The 20,221-nt window shown below is 42.2% G+C and overlaps 1 protein-coding gene across 1 annotated transcript in view; it reads right to left on the bottom strand.

Moving 5' to 3' along the window:
* The window catches only part of chn2 (chimerin 2), a 31,770-nt gene that overhangs the window by 5,659 nt on the left and 5,890 nt on the right, over positions 1 to 20,221 (bottom strand). The window contains exons 2-7 of the mRNA XM_008291058.1: positions 13,555 to 13,593; positions 11,869 to 11,924; positions 8,016 to 8,047; positions 7,621 to 7,734; positions 7,253 to 7,523; positions 872 to 955 (exon numbers count right to left, since the gene is read on the bottom strand). Of these exons, the coding sequence (XP_008289280.1) occupies positions 872 to 955; positions 7,253 to 7,523; positions 7,621 to 7,734; positions 8,016 to 8,047; positions 11,869 to 11,924; positions 13,555 to 13,593 (596 nt within the window). The remainder of the gene's footprint in view (positions 1 to 871; positions 956 to 7,252; positions 7,524 to 7,620; positions 7,735 to 8,015; positions 8,048 to 11,868; positions 11,925 to 13,554; positions 13,594 to 20,221) is intronic.

Raw genomic sequence — 20,221 nt, 5'->3', positions numbered from 1 at the left:
ATATTGCAAATCAGTGTTCAGCCGGACTCTGGTTCCTGCTACACTAGAAACCAAATGAGAGCATTTGTATATACAAGGCAGATTAAAGGATTTACTGTGGTGTGTCTGGCATCTGCTCCTCAGCAATCGGATACATGCAGACAAGGCAAGCCTGAAAGTCAAAATAGCAGATGTAGACCCGCTGTGCACCCTAAAAACGCGGATAATGGAGCCACTATTATGTGCACACACACCTTCTTTTGTATTTTGAATAGGTAGCAGCGGGCTAATGAGTGAGGCAGGTGGCGAGTGCATAGTTTTTTGTTCCGTTCCAGAGAAGAGGAAAACAAAAAAAGGGTGGGGGTCATTATAATCTGCTTGTTAACTGAAACCGAAGATACAGTTTCAAGAATGCTGAGGCGCCCGGAGGCAAAGTATCCCCAAAAATCTCCTTTGTGTATTTAAAGAACTACACCACAGGCTCAGTTCTACTTTGCAACTCTTTAACACTTTTCTACAAAATCGGGAAAAAAAAAATTGGATCTAACGGCTTTAAAATCAATGCTAATCAATGCGTGCTGCTGTTAATGGGTTGTGGTATAGTGTATCCATTAGTTCCCCTCAGTGCATATGGGTGTCAGCTGCATGTGTTCCCATCAAAACAGCAACACACACACACACACCACAGTCTGTGATGGGAAAGGCAAACATCTGAGGCAAGCAAAACACATCTCTAGATCTCTAAAAGCTTAACCACTGCAAAAAAAAAAGAGACAGCTAATATAAAAGCTTTCTATGAGTTAACAAGACAAATTAAACTGAACAGCCACTCTGAAGCCATCAGTCTTTTCTTTTTGACTTCATTCTTTGTGGTAAATAGGGAGCCGCTCACCTTGAAGTTGTGGATCTTTTCGTAGGAGCACTGCTTCTCAGGTGTGTCTTTCAAGGCACTCCGTCGCACCAGAGGTGAGGAGATCTGCGGGCAAGAGGCCAACAGTTTAATAGGCTTCCACAGGAGAGTCCCTTTGCTCCCCAGCTTCACTCCCAGAGCCAAAGCCAGCAGCTCCTGACGCTTCCTCTCCTGCCTTTTAGCCTTGTGGGTAATCAAGTCCGCTCCCAAACCTCCTCTGGTCTCCTCGGTCGCCTCCATGCTCGGCTGGTCGGGTTCCCAGAGACTCTCCAGCTCCTCTGGGGAAAGATGCGGAGGGGAGAAGTGGGTGCTGTGCAGCAGACGCTGCCGGCAACAGCCCAGCGCAGAGGTGGCAGCGACACTCCACTCCCCTCTGACCCAGGAGGGCGACTGGTGACAGCCAGAGCGAGGTTGACTCTGCATCTGCTCTAAATCCAGTGGCAGCAGAGAGCAAAGCAGAGAGTAGGGGGAAGAGGACCGGTAATGGGCGGCCTGAGGGCAGGAGTGTGCCTCAAACAATGGTCCTCTTTCACACGCCCAGAAAGGGGAAGAGAGGGAGCTATAGAGAGAACAGGGTCCTAGATGGGCAGGGGCTGCATGGGAGGTTGAGAGTGAGGGCAGTCGGGCGCTGTCAGAACCGCTTCACACAGCTCAACAGCTCTCTAAAGCAGGATCAATAGTGCAGACACCCTCTTTATAGCACAGAGCACTCTCCCATTAGCGCACTGCCTTCCGGACACACTCCACTTCACTTAACTGGAGATAAAACTCAGCTGCCAGCAGCTCTCGGCCAGCACCGGGGGTCCTCTAAACGGGTCACTCGCTTGCTCAAAGACGGACCCGACACAGACAGAGCTGAGGCTGTGCGAATTCACAAAGATCTTGACCTCCAGCTATGTCAGTCGGCCGGTGGAATTCCCCACACTGCCGACCAGACTGGATCCTCCAGACAGTCTGACTGCAGCCCACTCCTGCCCGTCACAATCTTGGGAGGACCAACGGAGCCAGACCATTAACTGGGATTGGGAGGGATTACCAACAATAATCCCAACACAGGGAATAATCCCGCAGTGGCCAAATCCAAAGGAAAATCCCATAGGAAGCTCATTTGAAGGTCTGCGGCCTTATAGCTTTTTATCAGTGGGGGGCTGTTGCTACGTTCACGCCAAATTTGTCCCTATTAGCTCTGCTTGTAAACAACCAGTGAACAGCAGCACAAAGCTCAAAGCTCCTCTAATTATCAGCAAGCTTTGAAATGAGTTACACAACACTGACAGCAAAAACTACATGGAATGCTATACATGAGAAACCCTTTCTGGCAGTTATTATACTATAGAACAGCTGATTTATTAAGCAGGGGCAGAGGTCGGAGAGCCTGTAAGCATTGGATTTGTGATAGAACAAGCAGAGAGGAAAAAAGACCCAAAGGGCAACTGCAAAGCTGAGATAAAAAAATATGAAAGGATTGGCAGCTTACAGGCTGGGAAGCAAAGTAAAGAAGCTGCTGTGGACTTTTTGTGCAGCAGATTTTTGTCTCTTAGAGCTATGGGACACTGGTTAACCAACTCATTGCTGCACGAGTGACGGGACAGGTGAAGATATTTGTCAATGACATTCTTCTAAAAGACCTATACATACCATACTGCTCTACAACTAAGACTGCGGAGACAGATGAGGAATAGGCAAGAGATATTTTAGCCTTGTGAGGATGCATGGAGGGAGGGAGGGCCGTGCTCTTTGTCTGCAGGCAGATGGCTTCTTGTCTCTTAAAGAAGAGCTTGGAAGAAAAGACACAAAAGGTGGTCACACAACGAGCTCTTTTCAGTGGCTTGGCTCTTTTATTCCCGCCAGGCTTTGTGAGAACACAGCTGAGAGGACTAAGTTATGGGGAGGGGGAAACAGCACAGTGGACCCTGACACAGTAAGACAACAGGATACAAACAGCAACGCGCCAAACAAAACGGTTCCAACAACACGTCTAACAAATAGAAAAATAGGCGCACTGTGAAGGGGTACAGCAGTCAGGGATATTGAAAACGGAGGAAATTGCCACTTTTGTTTGCAGCAGGGACACTGAAAAAGCATTTTTCTGTGTCTGAGGCTCGAAATAAATAAGCCTGGAAAATGCTGTTTGAAGAGCGTTTTTACATTTTGCAGCTAAAAGATGTAAATAGATGGGTTTTTTCTTTTTGCATTTTTATAGCTTGAGACCTCGGGAAAGAACAGATAATTATCCCAACACAAAACAAGACAATTTGTTTGAAACTCTTTCCAGGGCATGCAAGCGGGGCCGGTCTGTCGAGAGCCCCGACTGAGATTAAACCAGTGTGGTGAGTATCAGGAGCAATGTGGCAAAGAGTTTTAGCCAAGGAGCGAATTCCTGCACATGCGAAGAAACTCAGGAGGTTGATCTCGGTTGAATCAAGTACCCCCTTTCACTTTCTGGGAGCATTTTAATTACAGCAGTCGTGGCATTATATAGGTATCAACCCGACACTGGGTAAATACACATGAATTTCGACCGTACAGTGAAGCTACTGTAGGGCTGTAAGGCCTCAGGGTGTGGCTGTGCAATCGGTAAACACCAAGTTCAAAAAAGCGAGCACAGATTTTGAGCAATCAGGCCGGGTTTATGTGATATCCGAGCAGACAGAAGACAGATTTTCTTTGGGAAGCTACTGGCAGGTGGCTTTCAAACGATGCTCGTCAAAGACTGCCATTATCACAGCTGTCACTGACTAAGATCCTCGTGTATAAAACTTGGCAGGAGGAATGAATACATAGTCGGCTTCACAGATAACTGACAGTCTGACATTTAGCTGGAGACATGCTCCAGATTTAGTTGCCAATGTCGGAGAAAACAGTTCACAAAGTTTCAAATCAAGCTGCAAATCAAACACAGAGGAGCACTGCTGGACACCGAGCAAACACGGGATAGTCTGTTTGTCTTTTGACTTTTGAGAGCAGTTCCTTGCTCCAGGGGCTTCCTAGAGGTTGGCAGTGGCAACTGTAGCACCAAAACCACAACAAATCATCAGATCATTGACTGACCAGTCGTCATTAGGTCAAAATGCACGAATTAAAGGGTCGTATTTCAAATGACAAAACCCCTTTCTTAAGACCGATGATATTAATACTGCAAATGATGCTCCTGCTGACAGGGTTGTCATCAGTCTGTCACTCACTGACGAGCTGCAGACTGACATCTTGAAGACAAAGAATTCCCAAAGCAATAAATCAAAGATGAGAGACATTAAGGATGCGGCTCACGAAATCTCAGAAAAGAAAAGACCAAGAAAACACGAGTTAATAGAAAGCTCTACATGAATGAAGAGCCCCCCGTCACTCCAAAAAGACAAAGTTAAGATTGCCACCGAGTGGAGGGACACTTTGGGGATTTTTTTTTTTCTTTCTCCAGCACGAAAACATAGCATTCCTTGTTCCTCCTTGATAAATCATTCACAGACTTTAATATGGCAACAGCTTGTGAGTGCCAATGAATGCAATGTGTCTCAACCAAGATCAGCGTGTCTGATACGGATGGCAGGCAGAGCAAAGTCCCCAGTCCCCTCGGTCATCATTACCTTTCAGCGGAGGCAATGAAGCATGGCGGCAGTGAACACACCCAGGAGCTACAGGGATAATGTACGTCTCACTCACAGGACAAAGTGTCCTCTCAGAAGCGTTCTCATTCTACTGTAAATGTAGTGGAAATGTTAAGTAGTGCAGAAGTAGATCAAAATCACGGTATTACACGGTGTCTGTCAAAGCACCGGGTACTGTAATTTACATGTGCTGACACTTTTTTTTTACTTCCTAAACGAGAAGCATTGCATAATTCAGGCTTATTATGGATGTTCTTGAAGAATAGTTGGTGACTGAAGTTTTTGGATAAACAAAAGGTGTCTTGGGGCTTTTAATAACTTGAAAACAGTTGGTGGCTGCTGGGCAAGGCTGTTTCTTTATTCTACAAATTCTAAATAATAAGCTTCAAGTCTGGTTTGAAGTGAATAATTTAAACAAATACGCTGCATTCTTTGGAATACTGATTGGGAACAACGTCACTACAATGATACAATGTGGACGTGTTCTTTTTGCAAAGTTATTTTCCCAACAATGATGGTAATAGTATAAAAGGTCCATTACAATGAAACTCTTCTTGCATAGCCGGACCAGACTATCCCCACAGTTGTTGTGTCAGTGCTGAAAAATGGTCTGGCTGCACCTCATTATCATTCTGTTATAGAGGAAAACGCTCCGGTGCGCTTGTATTTCTCTAAACCAATCACAATCATCTTGGAAGGTGCTTAACGCAGGATGCAGCAATGGTGTTCCTGCAAAGTAATGACAGGAAGAAGTTTGGTTTGGTTCAACTGGCGAACATTGTCGTTAAATGGCTAATTCACTGAAGCAGGCCTGCCTCATTGCATGATCCAAATCCTTTCAAAACTTGTGATTTTGAGCTTGTAGGTTGGTGCTCGGAGGCTTGTGTTGAAAAGTAACATGCAGAAAACCGCGTAAAATGCAGTGTGGAAATGGCAGAATTATTCCCGTGGTCTGGACCTAGATCCGGTGAGTCAGACTGGAGTAGTCTGACATTTTTAGAAATGTGCAGTCAGGTGAGAAGATCGATACCGCTTTCATGGAATCTCTGCTGGTTGCCTGGAAACCTCGCGGTAACAACAAAACTCAAGGAAGTTTTTACGTCCAGCCAAGAAGCAGTCTGGCACGTCGCCCGTAGGGACCTGTCATTGTTACACGTTGGCTTTTGTATGGCTGAAATGAATGAGATATAATATTTTCATAAGTTAGCTTTAGAGGTGTGGACAGAGCCAGGCTCACTGTGTTGGTCTTCTATTTAGCCACAGAAAGTAGATCTACCCATCCACTTCCATTCACAAACCAGCATGTACAGAACTGAGCAAACTTTGATGAAGGTTTTAAGAGAGCACCGATTCTCCTCAGTGCTTTTGATCACAGTTTTTCAAGGCACTTGGCAGGTAAACTGTTAAATCGTGGAAACTTGACTTAGATTTTCTGTGGATTTAACGCTGTGAAACTTAAAACCTGCCAGCGGGTGTGAAAGACATATTATCTCTAAGAAATTCCCCAAATAGTTCAATTTATCAGAGGGGAAACCATGAAAACAGAGAGAATCGTTGGAATTTGCATCCTGCTGCCCTCACCATGATGCCTTCTGTTACAAAAGGACAATAACTTCTAATAACTTGTTTAACTGTAAACTAAATTTTAGAATTCATCCTACATCCACCCAACCAGTCGAGGCAGATGGCCGTCCCTCCCTGAGCCTGGTTCTGTCGGAGGTTTTTTTTCCTCTGCGGGGGTTTTCGGTTCCTTCCCATTGTTGCAGACTGCTTGCAGACTGCTGAAGCTTGTAGGGAATCCAGATGTTTTTGATTGTTGGGTGTTTCTGTCTCTGCCTTTGTGAAGCGCTATGAGATGACTTGTTGTTGTAAATATGTGCTATACAAATAAAATTGAATTGAATTGAATTGAATTGAAATTTTCAAGTATTTTGGTGTTAACTAATAATGTGTGTCGTGCTGGCCATCAGGAAGCCAAATCTAAGCTAAAAATTGTGATAAAACTCCTTTTATTTTTTAGGTCTCATTTAAAAATTCACCAGAAATAAACTTTTTTTTTTTTTTTTACCAGATTCTTTAAAAAAATTTTAAAAAATCTGTACTCTGTACCACAACGAAGAAGCTATGTTTAATCAACACTTATGTGGCAAATATTCTGGAAATTTTTGGGCTGAACTGCAGGCAGTGTTTACACTGAGCAGATAGGAGACAGGTGTGGAGACAAATAAAAACTGTGATCCCGGAACACTCATTGTTCCGTCATTGATAACACCTGTTCATGTTGATTCTAAGTTTTTTTTCACTTTTTGTAGGATAAATCAACTTTCATTTCCTCTTTTTACATATTTATAACCTTATCATTTTCTTATACTGCATGTTTGAGTTCTCTCCAATGCTATTCATGGTTGGGCTGTTTTCATTGAGGTGCAGGACTTTATATTGCAGTGAAAAATGAGCAAAATAAAGATGCGAAAGGTGCAAAAAAAAAAAAAAAAAAAACACGCCTGGAAAGGTTTAGAGGGTTAAACTGTGTCAGCATTTTCTGTCTCTTCATGTGGGAGGGAGTCATAGCATGTGTTGCTGGACTCTTTGTTTTTCTTGCTGTATGAGTCTGGCTGGCTATAATTGGAGTTTTTGAATCTGGGACCCATCAGATGCCTGTTTGATGATGTTGTCTTACAAAGATGAAAACTTTGCACACCCCAGTACATATGGAGACTGTAGACATACAGCTACAGCACAATCTACAACAACTCACCCTTTCGTCTCTCTGAAATGTGACCCTACGCGGCTCTGTGCGTCCCCGGTTCAGTCTGTGCACCATTTTGTCCTTGAGCAGCGACGTGTAACCGAGATGCTCGTAGATGGGGTTGGTGGTCATTTTGGCGATGTACTCCGCCGCCTTGGTCTCGATGTAAAGAGTGATGAGGGCGTCAGTCACGAGGTCGTGGACCGACTCGAACCTCTTCTCCCCGACAAAGTGCTTCCCATCATAAAACAGTCTGTAGTTGAGGGTCTGGTGCCCAAACCTGGATTGAAGATTCAGGGACAAAGATGTAAGGATTTGGAGACGAACAGGTTTGGAGTGAGTGGTGCTGCTGATGGAGATACTGATGCCGTTGGTACCTTAAGGCCAAGGTGTGTGTCCCTGGCTGTCTTTGGCTCTCTCTGATGAGGTAAGCACCCTCTGCGCCCGCCAGCAGCTCATCTGCATAATCTCGAGAGATCATGCCATGAAATCTATAAAAACAAAACAAAGCAAAAAAAAAGCAGTACGTATCTTCCTAAAATGTGATTTCAATCTAAAAAAAAAAATCAGATTGACAAACAGAATGTTGAGCTCTGAGCATCTTGCCAAAGCAAAGGGACACACATTCACATAAAATACATATCCACCCACTTAAACTCCAACCACCATCTGATGCCAGGGCAATAATGATAAATAAAAGCACTCTCTGCCCAGTAATATTTGAAAAAAAGAAAGGCATTAAAGAAGATGACAGTAATTAAGTCGCACTCACTCTCTGCCATAGTATTTGGGTCTGCTCTCCATCTGTAAACCAGAAGAAGAATTATTGGCTGCAGCAATACGATATGAAAGCTCAATTAAATAGCTTTTGCAAATTGTTCTTACAGCCTCGTGTGAAAGATAAAAGACTCCACGCCACACGACAGATTATCTCCATCTGTACCCCTTGTGCGTCTATTCGTGGTAACCAAACCATAAAGCCAAATCACAGAGTGTGCAGATGAATTAGAGCCAGTGCAGTAAAACGGCTGGTGATAGATGGCCAGCTGGAAAAAATTAATATTAATCGCGTTGCTGTGTCTGGATTACAACTCTTGCAAAACATATGGCAACGTTTAAAAAAAATAATATGTTGAATATGATATAAAATAACAGACATCACTGTTAAAATTCTCTTTCACAGATTTGATGTTTTCCAGCCTTGTCAAGGTGAATAAATCCAAAGGAAATAACACTGAATTATTTTTTTTTTTACATATCCAGACCCTCTTATTACACACTTTTGCAGATGCTAATGTGGAATATCGCTTATAATTCCCAGTTATGATCATAATGGATTTGGTAATATGTCAAACATCGTTTTGTTCTGAGTTACAGGACAGCCTCTAATCGCACATGACCAGCCCACAGCTTTCATTCTGCTCATCAAAGTGTGGCAAGACTCAAAATAGGATGAGACATGCATCGGTTCTGCTGCTTGTACAATAGAAGACTGACAGGACTCTCAGCGGAGGCAGTGCAGCAGCTTGTTCCATCAGCTTTATTAACATCGCTGGGAGAATGAAGCTGATGCCGTCCGTCATTCTAAAGTGCCCCTTTACGCACTTTGCATCCGGCTGCGATAATTGTCGTTCTTCTCGATGTTTATTGCTAAATTAGGTTGAGATCTGCGACTGTAACGCATGAGTGACTTCATTCATCTGTCTGGAAGAAGCAACAACCCACCTGTGAGGAGCTTTTCATTTCTGCTTCGCAAATATTGCCAAATTTCTCCACCTAAAATATGTTCCTGAATAAATTTCAGTCATGCACTTAGACGAGCCTGCGTAATTTTCTAACTGTAACACACCATCGAGTTTAAACAGAAAGTCGAGAGGTTGGGGCGGGGGAGAGTTTCGAGAAGCAGAGAGTCACTCCCCACAGGTTACTGATTGGTCTGGCTTCCAGCTGCCAGACTCAATCATTTCTCGGTGAATGTTTTCCAGGCTGAAAGCTGAGAGTAAAAACTGAGATGCAGTGTGACTGTACTCTGGCAGGCTGGTTCACGAAGGGAAAATACTCTATTCTTGCCTTCAAAAAGAAATAAATGGAGGCCAGCAGGTGTTTCAGCTTGGCTCAAACACATGCTCGAGAGCAAAACTGGACATTTTCCGATTAAAAACACAAAATGAACATGATCACAGACGGGATTCATGTATTACTTATATGATAATAAGACTAATGTATGTCCACAATGACACTAAACCTAAATCTTAAAACAGCATTTTATTCATTTGTAATAGCACACCTGAATACGCATGTCACATTACTATTCATGTGCATGCATGTTGCAGTGTAAACGAGTAGAGAGATGGTTGCTTAGCTGTTGAAGGTGTGATGAATCAGGGAAGGACTCATAACGCTGATAAGACCCAATTAGGAAGCAAACGTCTCCCTCTCCACTCCCACTCCAAACAGAGTCTCTGAATATCTTTACTCTGGAAGATGTTTTGTAAATTTTCAGTGACCTTAAAGTGCATTTGTGCGCGGACAGGAGGCCAAAACTCACAGAAAAAAAGCTTTATTTTAAAAAAAAAAACGAGAGGTATATGTGTGAGAAAGACTTCCATCAAAACTTATAGCTTGTTGTCCCACAGAGTCAACTTTTTAGTCTCATCTACACTAATATGAATATTTGGGTCTCTCATCCGCAAGAAATCTGCATTTTAGGTCAGTCAAACTTCCTCTGGTTTATGTGTATTAGAGTGGAAGCGGTGATGCAAAGACTAAGATGAACAATTAATCCGTTTTAAATTGTATTTTTAAACAATGTCACCGGCTAATCGCAAAGGCTGCAATTTAGGACAATAGCTATGAAACAATGAGGCAAATGCTGTAATTTCATTTCATTACATCGGAGCAGATTGGAACTTTCAGGAGTTGTTTATGATGCCTATTGATGCATGGTATCTAATGTTGTAATGCATTACAATCTGCTACTCGGTGATATGTTGACCTGAAGCTGAAAAAAAACCCCGTCAAAAACATCACAATTGGATATTTTACTAAACCATCTGCCGTTTACAGTCAGCAGAATGGCTCTTCTATGGTATCATTGCGGATGTAGACTTTATTTCTCATGTGTACGGAGATATTTCATAAGACAATGGTCATGTGGACAGATTGTTTTTTTTTAAATGGGTGGGAAAGATATCTGAATAACACAATATCCACATTAACATGGACACGGCATCCACTTCTGCAATTTGAGAATTTAATTTAAAAGTTCTAATTCTGCCTGAAGTAGCTGATTAAAGATAACTCTGGCTCTCTGCTGAGAACAGCCCAGGCTGGAGGTATTAGAGTTCTGGGTTGTCCGCCGATCCCTCTGTCCTGTTCTTATGAATGTGATCCCTCTTGTAAACCTGGAGGGAATTTTTTCACATTTGGCACAAACGGTACTTGGACTCGAGGATGAACTTATTAAATTTTAGCGGTTGAAGGTCACTCTGGCTTCACATCCATCCTATTTTTACGAAATCAGAGACGCCTGGAAGGAATTACTTTTAAATCTGGTACTAATGTGCATTTAAAGTTGAAGATTAACTTATTTGAATTCGATGGTCAGTGGTCAAAGGTCGATGTGAGTTTTTAAAAACACATTTTTGGGCATAACCCAAGAATCCATTTGGTAATTATGACAACATTTAACACACTGTCTAAGAGGATAAAATGATAAAGTCATGACATGTTGTATCCAAAAGGTCAAAGGTCAGGTCCAGACCATAGACTGTATAAAAGATGGACGTAGCAACCGGCCCTGAAAAATGAAGCCAACCCGGAAGTGTCAAAAACCTGCAGTATCACTACGTCCGCTAGTCCTGGCTCCAAAAAGCCCTGGCTCCCATAGACTTGAATTGGAAAAGAAGTGATCACAGATCACAAAATACCGCATTCCTCCAGCTCAGGATTTTTTAAAAATTAGTTTTCATGGTCAAGTCCAGAGATCAGGTGGCCAATCTGAAAATAAATCAATATGGAATTTTTAAAAAATCGTCAAAATTTTGAGGGGGCGTGGCTGGCTTGATTGACAGTCGGCAGCGACCATACAGACGAAGCGAGCAGAAGGCGGTAAATGTGGGCGGGCAGAGAGGGCCCGCCTCTCAATCCGTCTGACCAATCACTGCTCCTATGGCTCCGCTCCCTCCGACGATTTTTGCGTCACTGGCTCCAAAAATCCAAGATGTCAACCAGGAAGTAGCAAAACCCTGGCTTCATTTTCTCAGTGCAGAAATCAACGGGTGACGTCACGGTAGCTACGTCCATCTGTTATACAGTCTATGGTCCAGACAGACATGTATGGACTGCTAAATGAGTGGTCTGCGGAGGCCTACAATCACAAGGTGGCAGTTGTAATTTATTAAACAAATAACACAGGTTTGTTTAATACATTTCATGTGTTTGGATCTGAAGTTGTTTTGCTTTTCATGCGTGACACATATATATGTTTTCGCCTCTGGACTCCAGAAAGCTAACACTGGCGTTTTGGGTTATTTTTCCACATTTTACAAACTGAACGGTTAAGAAAATTCTCAGTTCAGCCTTGCACAGTAGCCTATTGTATAAAAAGTCTCAGATGCACTGACCTCCTGAGGACATGTGATCCTCTTTGGTCTTGGCGCCTCCTGCTGTAGCTGGTACACTGTTAGAGAAACATGCATGTTAATGAAGGCCCCTTCAGCTGTACACAGCTCAGTGCCAGTTGTAATTTCATGCATATTGCAGATTCGCCACCAAAAAATACACAGTTAATACACAGTTCAGAGGAAGGGAACAATATGTTGCAGCAGCAATTACACAGAGGACTCTTCAGGACATAAAACAATATTCACTTGATTGACTTTAGCTCGGCTTCTGACCACTGCTCTGAGTGCAGAGGTAGAAAACGAGCCATTAGCTTGTGTACGCAATGATAAGCAGTGAGCGGTTTACATGACAGGGGCCATATATCTGCAGTCCATTTGTGTGAGTTAGGACCCTTTACGTAAAGTGCACTTATAACTGCACACATTCTTTTAGGCTTCAAAACGAAGGTAGTTACACTTACATTTGAACACATGGTGCAAATCCAAGCTTCTAAGTATTGGATATAGTTTAAGTGTTGGGAGAATTGGAAGTAAACCAGTGAAGCAGAGTGAAAATGGAAATGAGAGACTTGTGGCAGGCAGAGTAATCACCACAAATATCTCAGCAGCCTGCCAGAATTACTATATTTAATTAGCGATTAAAATGTGAGAGACACTGCTGCTATTTCTGCTTTTTTTTTTTCCAGAGCCGGATGTCTGTCAGGATAGAAATATTGCCACAATGGAAGAATCAGTCTGGTTTCTTTTTCTGTGTCCAATTTTTAATCCTTTGTGGGAATAAAACAGCAGTTTCTCTTTTGTTTGACAAACCACATAATAACCGCAATAATTACAGAATAACAATCTTTCCTGTTCATACTGTAACACACTCACTGCTATGTTTTGGAAACCTAGCAAGTTGTGGGTGAGGACAGAAGACTACAACAGTGTCCTCATTACCAACAGCCGGTGCCGGGGCAAAGAAATCGCTGTGTGAGGCTGAGCTAAGTCTTCACCGCAGCAGATTCTCCAGGCAGGAGGAAGGAAGACTCCTGACTGTGAATTTTCATGTCTTTTTTTTTTTTTTTTTGTCAGGCTGACTTAAGCCAACCAGTGCAGATCTGGACTTCATCCATTCCTGTGACACAGAGACCTCTAAAAATATCTCAGCAGAGGACCGGAGAAGACCTCAGAAAAGCAGCCCTTGTTGTAAAATTACATATGACACATTTAATTACAGGAGAAGACACAATTCCCAGCTGAACTGATGTGCGCTCGGCCTCAATAAATGCATCAAATATATTCTCAGGAGTCAAAGCATTTCCTCCCGCTTGGCAAAAACGTTGTATAATGAGGTGGGTGTTCTGAGGACCCCGTTTTTAGCTGAGCCGCTTTGCAGGTAGAAAATCTTGTTTTTCCTGGGTGCCGGTAACCTATTTTACTGGGAGATCAGGAATCCGCTGCTTTGCATTCGTGCATGTGTAAATGCGTTCTGTGGGCGAGCGTGCTTGTGCCTTTTTGTGCATTTTTTGGAACCTGCACTGCATCTAATTGTACTACGTGCAACAAAACCTTCAAAGCGCAGAAAACGGCTGTGTATAATTTATAGAACGCAGATAAATGTGCAGTTATTTAAAGAAGCACACTAAAGGGCAGAGTCAGGTTAAGGCAGTGATAATCAGCATATAAAATGAATTAATTACTCACAGTAGGACTTCCATATGGGCGGCTGATAATCCTCAGGGTCTGTAAAAACACAAAAATAGATTTTTAGTTATAACCCCACAGTGGTGTTAATAGACTGCCCTGTTTTCTCTCATTAAAAAACTCCATTTTTGTCTTTTTTCCCAGTGGATTGAATGCAAGCCCTTTACCAGTTATGTCACCGCTGTTTACCTCTCTGTTATAATTATGCGTGTGGCTTCACGCTGTGCAGCTGCCTCTTGAGATGCACCAGAGAATACACTTCTAATCAGTGTCTCCGCTTCAAGGACAATCGATATAGGTGTCGGCGAGTTTTCGCTAAACATTGTGTCGGCGCGCGCCCCGTCTATATTAACCACCGGCAGGAAAACACAACATCTCCACTCCAGAGATACAAACACGCCAATCAAAATTAAGAGAAGTAAATACATTTTAAATCTCAACCACCCACAGCAGGACCACCTCGGGGGAAATGTGGTGGCTGAGTTATGATTATGTGAACGCTGGCGCTGAATTATAGGATGGAGTGTGCTTTTATATTAGCTCAGGAGGAGCAGGAGAGGTGATGGAGTAAATGCCCTGTAGCAGGTTATCATTTACTGCAACTCCTACTGAGTACAGTAATGACTTGTAATATTTTCAGAGCATGTCAAAATTGTGGCGAAATTTTATATTAAAGTAATATAACAGGCTGCCTGTCTTGGACATAGATTTTGTTGGACTACTGGAGGGACACGCAGTAAATTTTAAGCACGTAAATTCCTGCATTGTGGTGAATTTTCATGCACAAATTTGTGCATTTTTTTGCACCAATTTATTGCAGAAATTTATGTAAAGGATGATGCAAAATTCAAGCACAATGAGTAAATGTTATGGCAGGAGCAGGGGCCAGACAAATGTTCTAAATATTAAGGGAGGGGTGCCCCGGTAGCTGAACCGGATAAGACAGCAACCCATATACAGGGGCTTTACTCGTGGGTTTGTCTCCCGCTCACAGCCATTTGCTGCAGGTCTTTCCCCATTCTTCTCCACCTTTCCTGTCTCTCTCCTGCTAATAAAGGCAAAAAGCCTGTAAAAGAAAAATATTTTAAATGTATATATGGGAGAAGAGCACTGTTGCCTCGCAGCAAAAAGGTTGCCGGTTCGCGTCCCGGTGAGGGCACCGGAATCTTTCTGCGTGGAGTTTGCATGTTCTCCCCATGCAGCGTGGGTTCTCTCCGGGTTCTCCGGCTTCCTCCCACACAGTCCAAAAACATGTTGAGGTTAATTGGTGATTTTAAATTGTCCGTAGGTGTGAATGTGAGTGTGCTTGGTTGTTTGTCTCTAAGTGTGGCCCTGCAATGGACTGGTGACCTGTCCAGGGTGTCCCCTGCCTTCGCCCTAAGTCGGCTGGGATAGACTCCAGCCCCCCATGACCCTAGTGAGGATTAAGCGGTGTATAGATGATGGATGGATATGGGAGAAGTATCCTCTGCATTACATACAGTTATGTTTGTTACTCATAATATAATAATAATGATGCAGAAAACATTGTAAATGGTCTGCGCTTTACAATGTGTTTCTTATTCACCCATTCACACACACATTCATGCATCAATGGTGACAGAGCTGCCATGCAAGGTGCTGCCTGCCACTGGGGGCAACTTCGGGTTTAGTATCTTGCCCGAGGACACTTCGACTGTGCAGGGGCGGGGGATCGAACCGCCAACCTTGCGATTGGAGGACAACTGCTCTACCACAAATAACACTAATGTCTGAACTTTAGTCACAATAGTGTTTTTCTTTCATACAAAGCAAAATGCTATATGAAAAACGGTGACTTGACCCAAATTTCCCAACACAACTTATTTGTTGTTTCTGAAATTTTTAACCACATCTCACAAAGCAGCTTCATCTGCTGAGTGACAAGACCACAGAACAGCGAACCCAAATGCACGACTCCAAAACTCAAAAATGTTCTCAAACTGATTTATTTACAAAAGTATCAACAGAAATATCATTCATCAATAAAAACCTAAACTCAAAGCGTCACTCTAACGAGGAGAATAAAGAACCAAAAAAATCACTCGATTGAGGAAATACAAACTAAAAATCACTCAATGAGGAAAAACTTAACAATCTTTCCAAACAAAGTAACAACTCAAACACTTGATTTAGGAAAGAGGCTGAATGCAAAGTAGCAAACAAAATACAAAACCTGAAGGAAGTTTCCACAAGGGACATGAACGGGGACATCCTGGACATGAAGACGGCTAGAACGTGAAGCTTGACTCAATGACAAGACGAACTGGCACAGGACAAAGGGAGATGCAGACTATATATACACACACAAGGTAATGAGGAACAGGTGGAGACAATCAGGGCTGGGTAGACAATCAGACACAGGAAACACCGGGGAGAGGGCAAGCGCCCTGAAACACGAGGGCAAAGAGGTTTCAAAATAAAAGCCACGAGACAACACAAATACAAGACAAAAAACTAAATAAAACCTAACACCTGGTACGAGACATGACACTGAGGAAGATGGAAGATGTGGAGACTTCAGAAATGCCAAATAAATGGGTTATTGTGCCAAGCTGCTGTTTAAAAAGGTCAGGAATCATCCCTCAAACAACAATGCTCCTTTCGTACTGAGTTATAATCACATTAATTTGAAGATGATGTGATCTATTACTTTGAAATATTAATAATAAGTTAAAACATGGCTCTTGTTCTAGTAACAAATCTTTTGACCTGTTATTAATATTTGGGGCTATTTACAGATGTTAAAAGATGCTGTTTACAGTCAGTGCGTGCCCAGTGTTTTCAGTGTGCCAGTATCCTCACACTGTAACACTATCAATAGTTATTGTCATGGAATAAAAAAAAAGAAAAACACTTTGACTCTTATGACCTTAAAGATCCCCTCTGGTGTTTGTGTCTTGTTAACATGTCCATATGGTGTTTTTTTTTTTTTAGCAGCTAGAAGACATATTAAGAGCAAAATGAGAAGTCAACGTTATGGCTGAGCATTTCCACCTTGAAAATGCAGTGAAGTGATGAGAGTCACAAAAACACAGATTTAGACCTCCGGGGTTTCATGCACAACAAACTTAAAGAACCAATCTTTTTTTATCTTGCAGGGGGAACTTTTTTTGTATTATTATTCTTGATCTGAGTCAGGTTCCGAACACAAACAGCTGAATTACTCCGATATTACACCTGACCATGGTGTAGCAGTTTTACAGTGTTCGAACAGAGCAGTAGGTGAGCTGGTGTGCTCGAGCTGTGGGAGGGGTGAGTGACGAGAGAGAGTCAGGGACTTTGTAGATCTGCACATTTTCGAGGTAGCAATGGATTAGAGTTACATATAAGTCATTTTAGGACAAGAAAAAATTGTATTTCGTGCAAGAAAGTTTATAAATACAGTCGTGACTCGATAATCCGACACTAAATGTAAAACCTTCTTTTATGTCAGATAGGAAGGCTGTCGGATTGTCAAGACGGAGGTCGAGATACAAGGAGGGCTTGATGCTTGAAGGCTCATTTGTTGTTAATTATTGTTCGTAGTTGTTATAATAACTAGTAGGGCTGGTCCCAATAGCACTTTCTGGTCTCTGGATATTCAGGCCCAATTAATGATGAATATCCGAATATTTGGCGCGGTCAGGTGGGACCACTTCTACCCCGGCGGAGCGCTTCCGAATGAGTGGAAGTGGCCGGAACGCACAGGCAGTACTTGGCTGCTGATGCTAGTTTAGGATAGCAGTCACAGTTCTGTTTCCACCATCAGTGGCGGCAGAAGCAGCACGTGGGACATTTTGGGTTGCATGATGTTCACACAGCAGATCACATACGAGTTGCATTTAATTGGAAATGTGAACGCAAAAAAATCGGATTCACAAACAAATCTGAATTGAGCATTAAGTCCTGCAGTCTAAACGTCTAATCTGTCGAATTGTTCAGTCAGATAATACGGTGTTATCCTTATTTGTGATATAAAATGTAATGTTGAAGTCGGAATCCAAGGCTGTCGGTATGTTAAGGCTGTTTTCAATGGGTTCTGTTCGTTTTTCCTAAAAACCTGTCAGATAGCAAAGTTTTCAGGTTGTTAAGGGTCGGATTATTGAATCACGACTGTATGTAACTTTGATACACAGAGAGGAGTTTTTAGTAGTTAAATCAATATCCTGAGAGTGCCTTGTGTGTCTTGATCTTATTTAGATTTGCATTTGTTTAGCTTCTGAATAATCCAAAGCTTCCAGCAGCAGACAGAATTTAGCAACTACCTTAATATATGTAAGCTAAAACTATATTTTCAGGAGTTGGCGGAGACCAAACCAGAGCGAAAAGACGTTTATTTCATAACCTAACCTAACCTAAGAATGTGAGATTTGTATTTAAAATAGATTAAAGCAGCTTTAAACAAATACTATGCAGTAAATTATTATATATTATTTTACTGGTATTAAATGTTATTGGATAGGCAATTACTAATATTACAATTATAATTAGTATTTTTCAAGAGCAGGTGTTATTAATAAAATGAACAATGGCTCGTAAATCAATAAAACGATAAACAGTGAGCCAGCCTTTACAATACCAGGACCTCAACACAAGAAACACATGCTGGTCACTGGAAATACTGAATTCTGTCACAAAAGGGATGAAAAAAGAAGAGTGTTTATACCATGACAGTGAACACAGAACTCTTTTTTCACTGGCTCGTTTCACCTGTGGAATTCTTCTTGTTCGTATCAGAAAGTCAAAAGTGCAATGACAAACGACGAACCCCAATCCTTCATACCGTCCTGAGATCTCTATTTTTGACCCTCCTTGTGTAACACACACACACACATATGTCCTATTGCTAGAAGCAGCGGTCAGCTTTGACCTAAAAATACATAAGCGTTAAGTTTCTCCGAAAATGAGTAAACACATAAGTAATTTATTACGAATAGATGATCAACACATAAATAAATGATAACCTGTGAGCTTACAACAGAGTTTGTTTTTACACCAGGCAGATGATAAATGCACCAAAAAGCTGCTGTGATAATAAATTCATCTGCCTCCTAGATGTTAAGTGTAATATCTCTAATTAAACTGCCTGCGTCATTCCTGGAAGATTCATCTTGACTGTTTGAACAATGAATCACGTTGGTCCAGAAGATACATGTTGTTGATGTAAAGCATTCCTTTGTATTCATCAGCAGATCAGCGCCACACCCCTCTGGCCAGAGGGAAAGGAATAAAATACACCTCAGAAGGGACGGGAACTACTTAAGAACCAGTGAGCACTTGTTGGATACGGGCACAGATAAACTCATTACTCATACAAATGGCAGCGTTAAAACTGCACCACTAAACTCTGTATGTTCCTGTTTTATTTTTGGGGCATTTGACTGACTTAAAGAGCAGAGTGTTTCCTTCATGCTGTCGTCTGTTGCTCGCTGCAGCAGCAGTTTGACTGGAGGCAGGGAGCAACACTATCAACCAAAAAAAAACAAGCTCATCATTGCTTGTCATCATAATAACACAGCTACTGTGAAAAGAGCTGGATTTATTACAGAGCAAAGACAAGACAGGTGCGTGTAATCACAATCTGAATAATTACATAAATGACGCCGAAAAGACAGCTCAACAGAGAAGTGGATGTTCTGAGGGCAAATGTTGTTGCTAAAACCCTTCACAGAACGGCTGCCTGCAAATACAACTAAATAGCCTTCAGGCTTTGTTCCCTGACGTGTGGCCAAGCTGCCTTGGAAAATGTATTGTCCTAACGCTGAGGCTTTGTCACTGTGTACCGCACTGGCAAAAGTCTGAAAGATTTATTCCACTGCGGCTTATTTAAAGAATGTGATTTCATCTGGTTGGCTGCCAAATATTCTCTTTTCGGTCTAATTCTTATTAATGACGAATGGCATTTCAATCTGGAATTCTGCAGCAGCTACAGCTACAAAAAGGGAGCTCTTGAGGGTCGGTTCTGATGCAGCCACTTGGCACGCACTTGCACAAGTATGCACACATGTGCAAATACATCAAGCTACACAACACCTACCCACTCCTACAGCAGACATACACATATACACGAGCACGCACACACGCACGTGGACACACAGGAATCCAAAGAACATCAAAAAGAATCTCTAAGTAGCTCGGAGTTTGTGTGGTGGCTGATGATCAGGAAGAATTTAAAATTCTGGAGCAGCCAGAGGGTTCTTCCCCTGAAGAAACAGCTATTAATTGTGTTGCCCTCCATTACACTCCAGTCAGAAGCATTCAATAAAATAATTACCGGCGGCTGTTTGCTTCGGTGACAAAGAGAATATGTGATGAATAAAGATCAAGCTAAGACTTTCATCCCCTGAGATAACGTCTGCTCTTCAGTCTGTGGACACGCAAAAAAATATTCTACTTCAGCACATGAAACAGCTACTTGTGCTGAGGTGTATTGAGTACATGGCTGAAAATAACTCAACAAGTTCTGAACATTTTGTGATCTGTGCAGAATCCTTATTTTAGTGTAGGAGGCCAGATGTCGACAGAGAAGATAAAACACAAAAACAGCAAATACCAGCAGAAACAAGACCATACAACAAGTATTTGATGTAATGTTACATCGCTGGCAATGAGTAATGTACTTTTTGGGCACTCATCTGCTGCATAAAGACAGTGATGTCTATATATA

This window comes from Stegastes partitus, unplaced genomic scaffold (genome assembly GCF_000690725.1).
Source record: "Stegastes partitus isolate 25-593 unplaced genomic scaffold, Stegastes_partitus-1.0.2 Scaffold711, whole genome shotgun sequence".
Taxonomy (NCBI): Eukaryota; Metazoa; Chordata; class Actinopteri; family Pomacentridae; genus Stegastes; species Stegastes partitus.
Note: the sequence above shows the minus strand (reverse complement) of the source record. Positions and strands in the feature narration are given on the sequence as shown.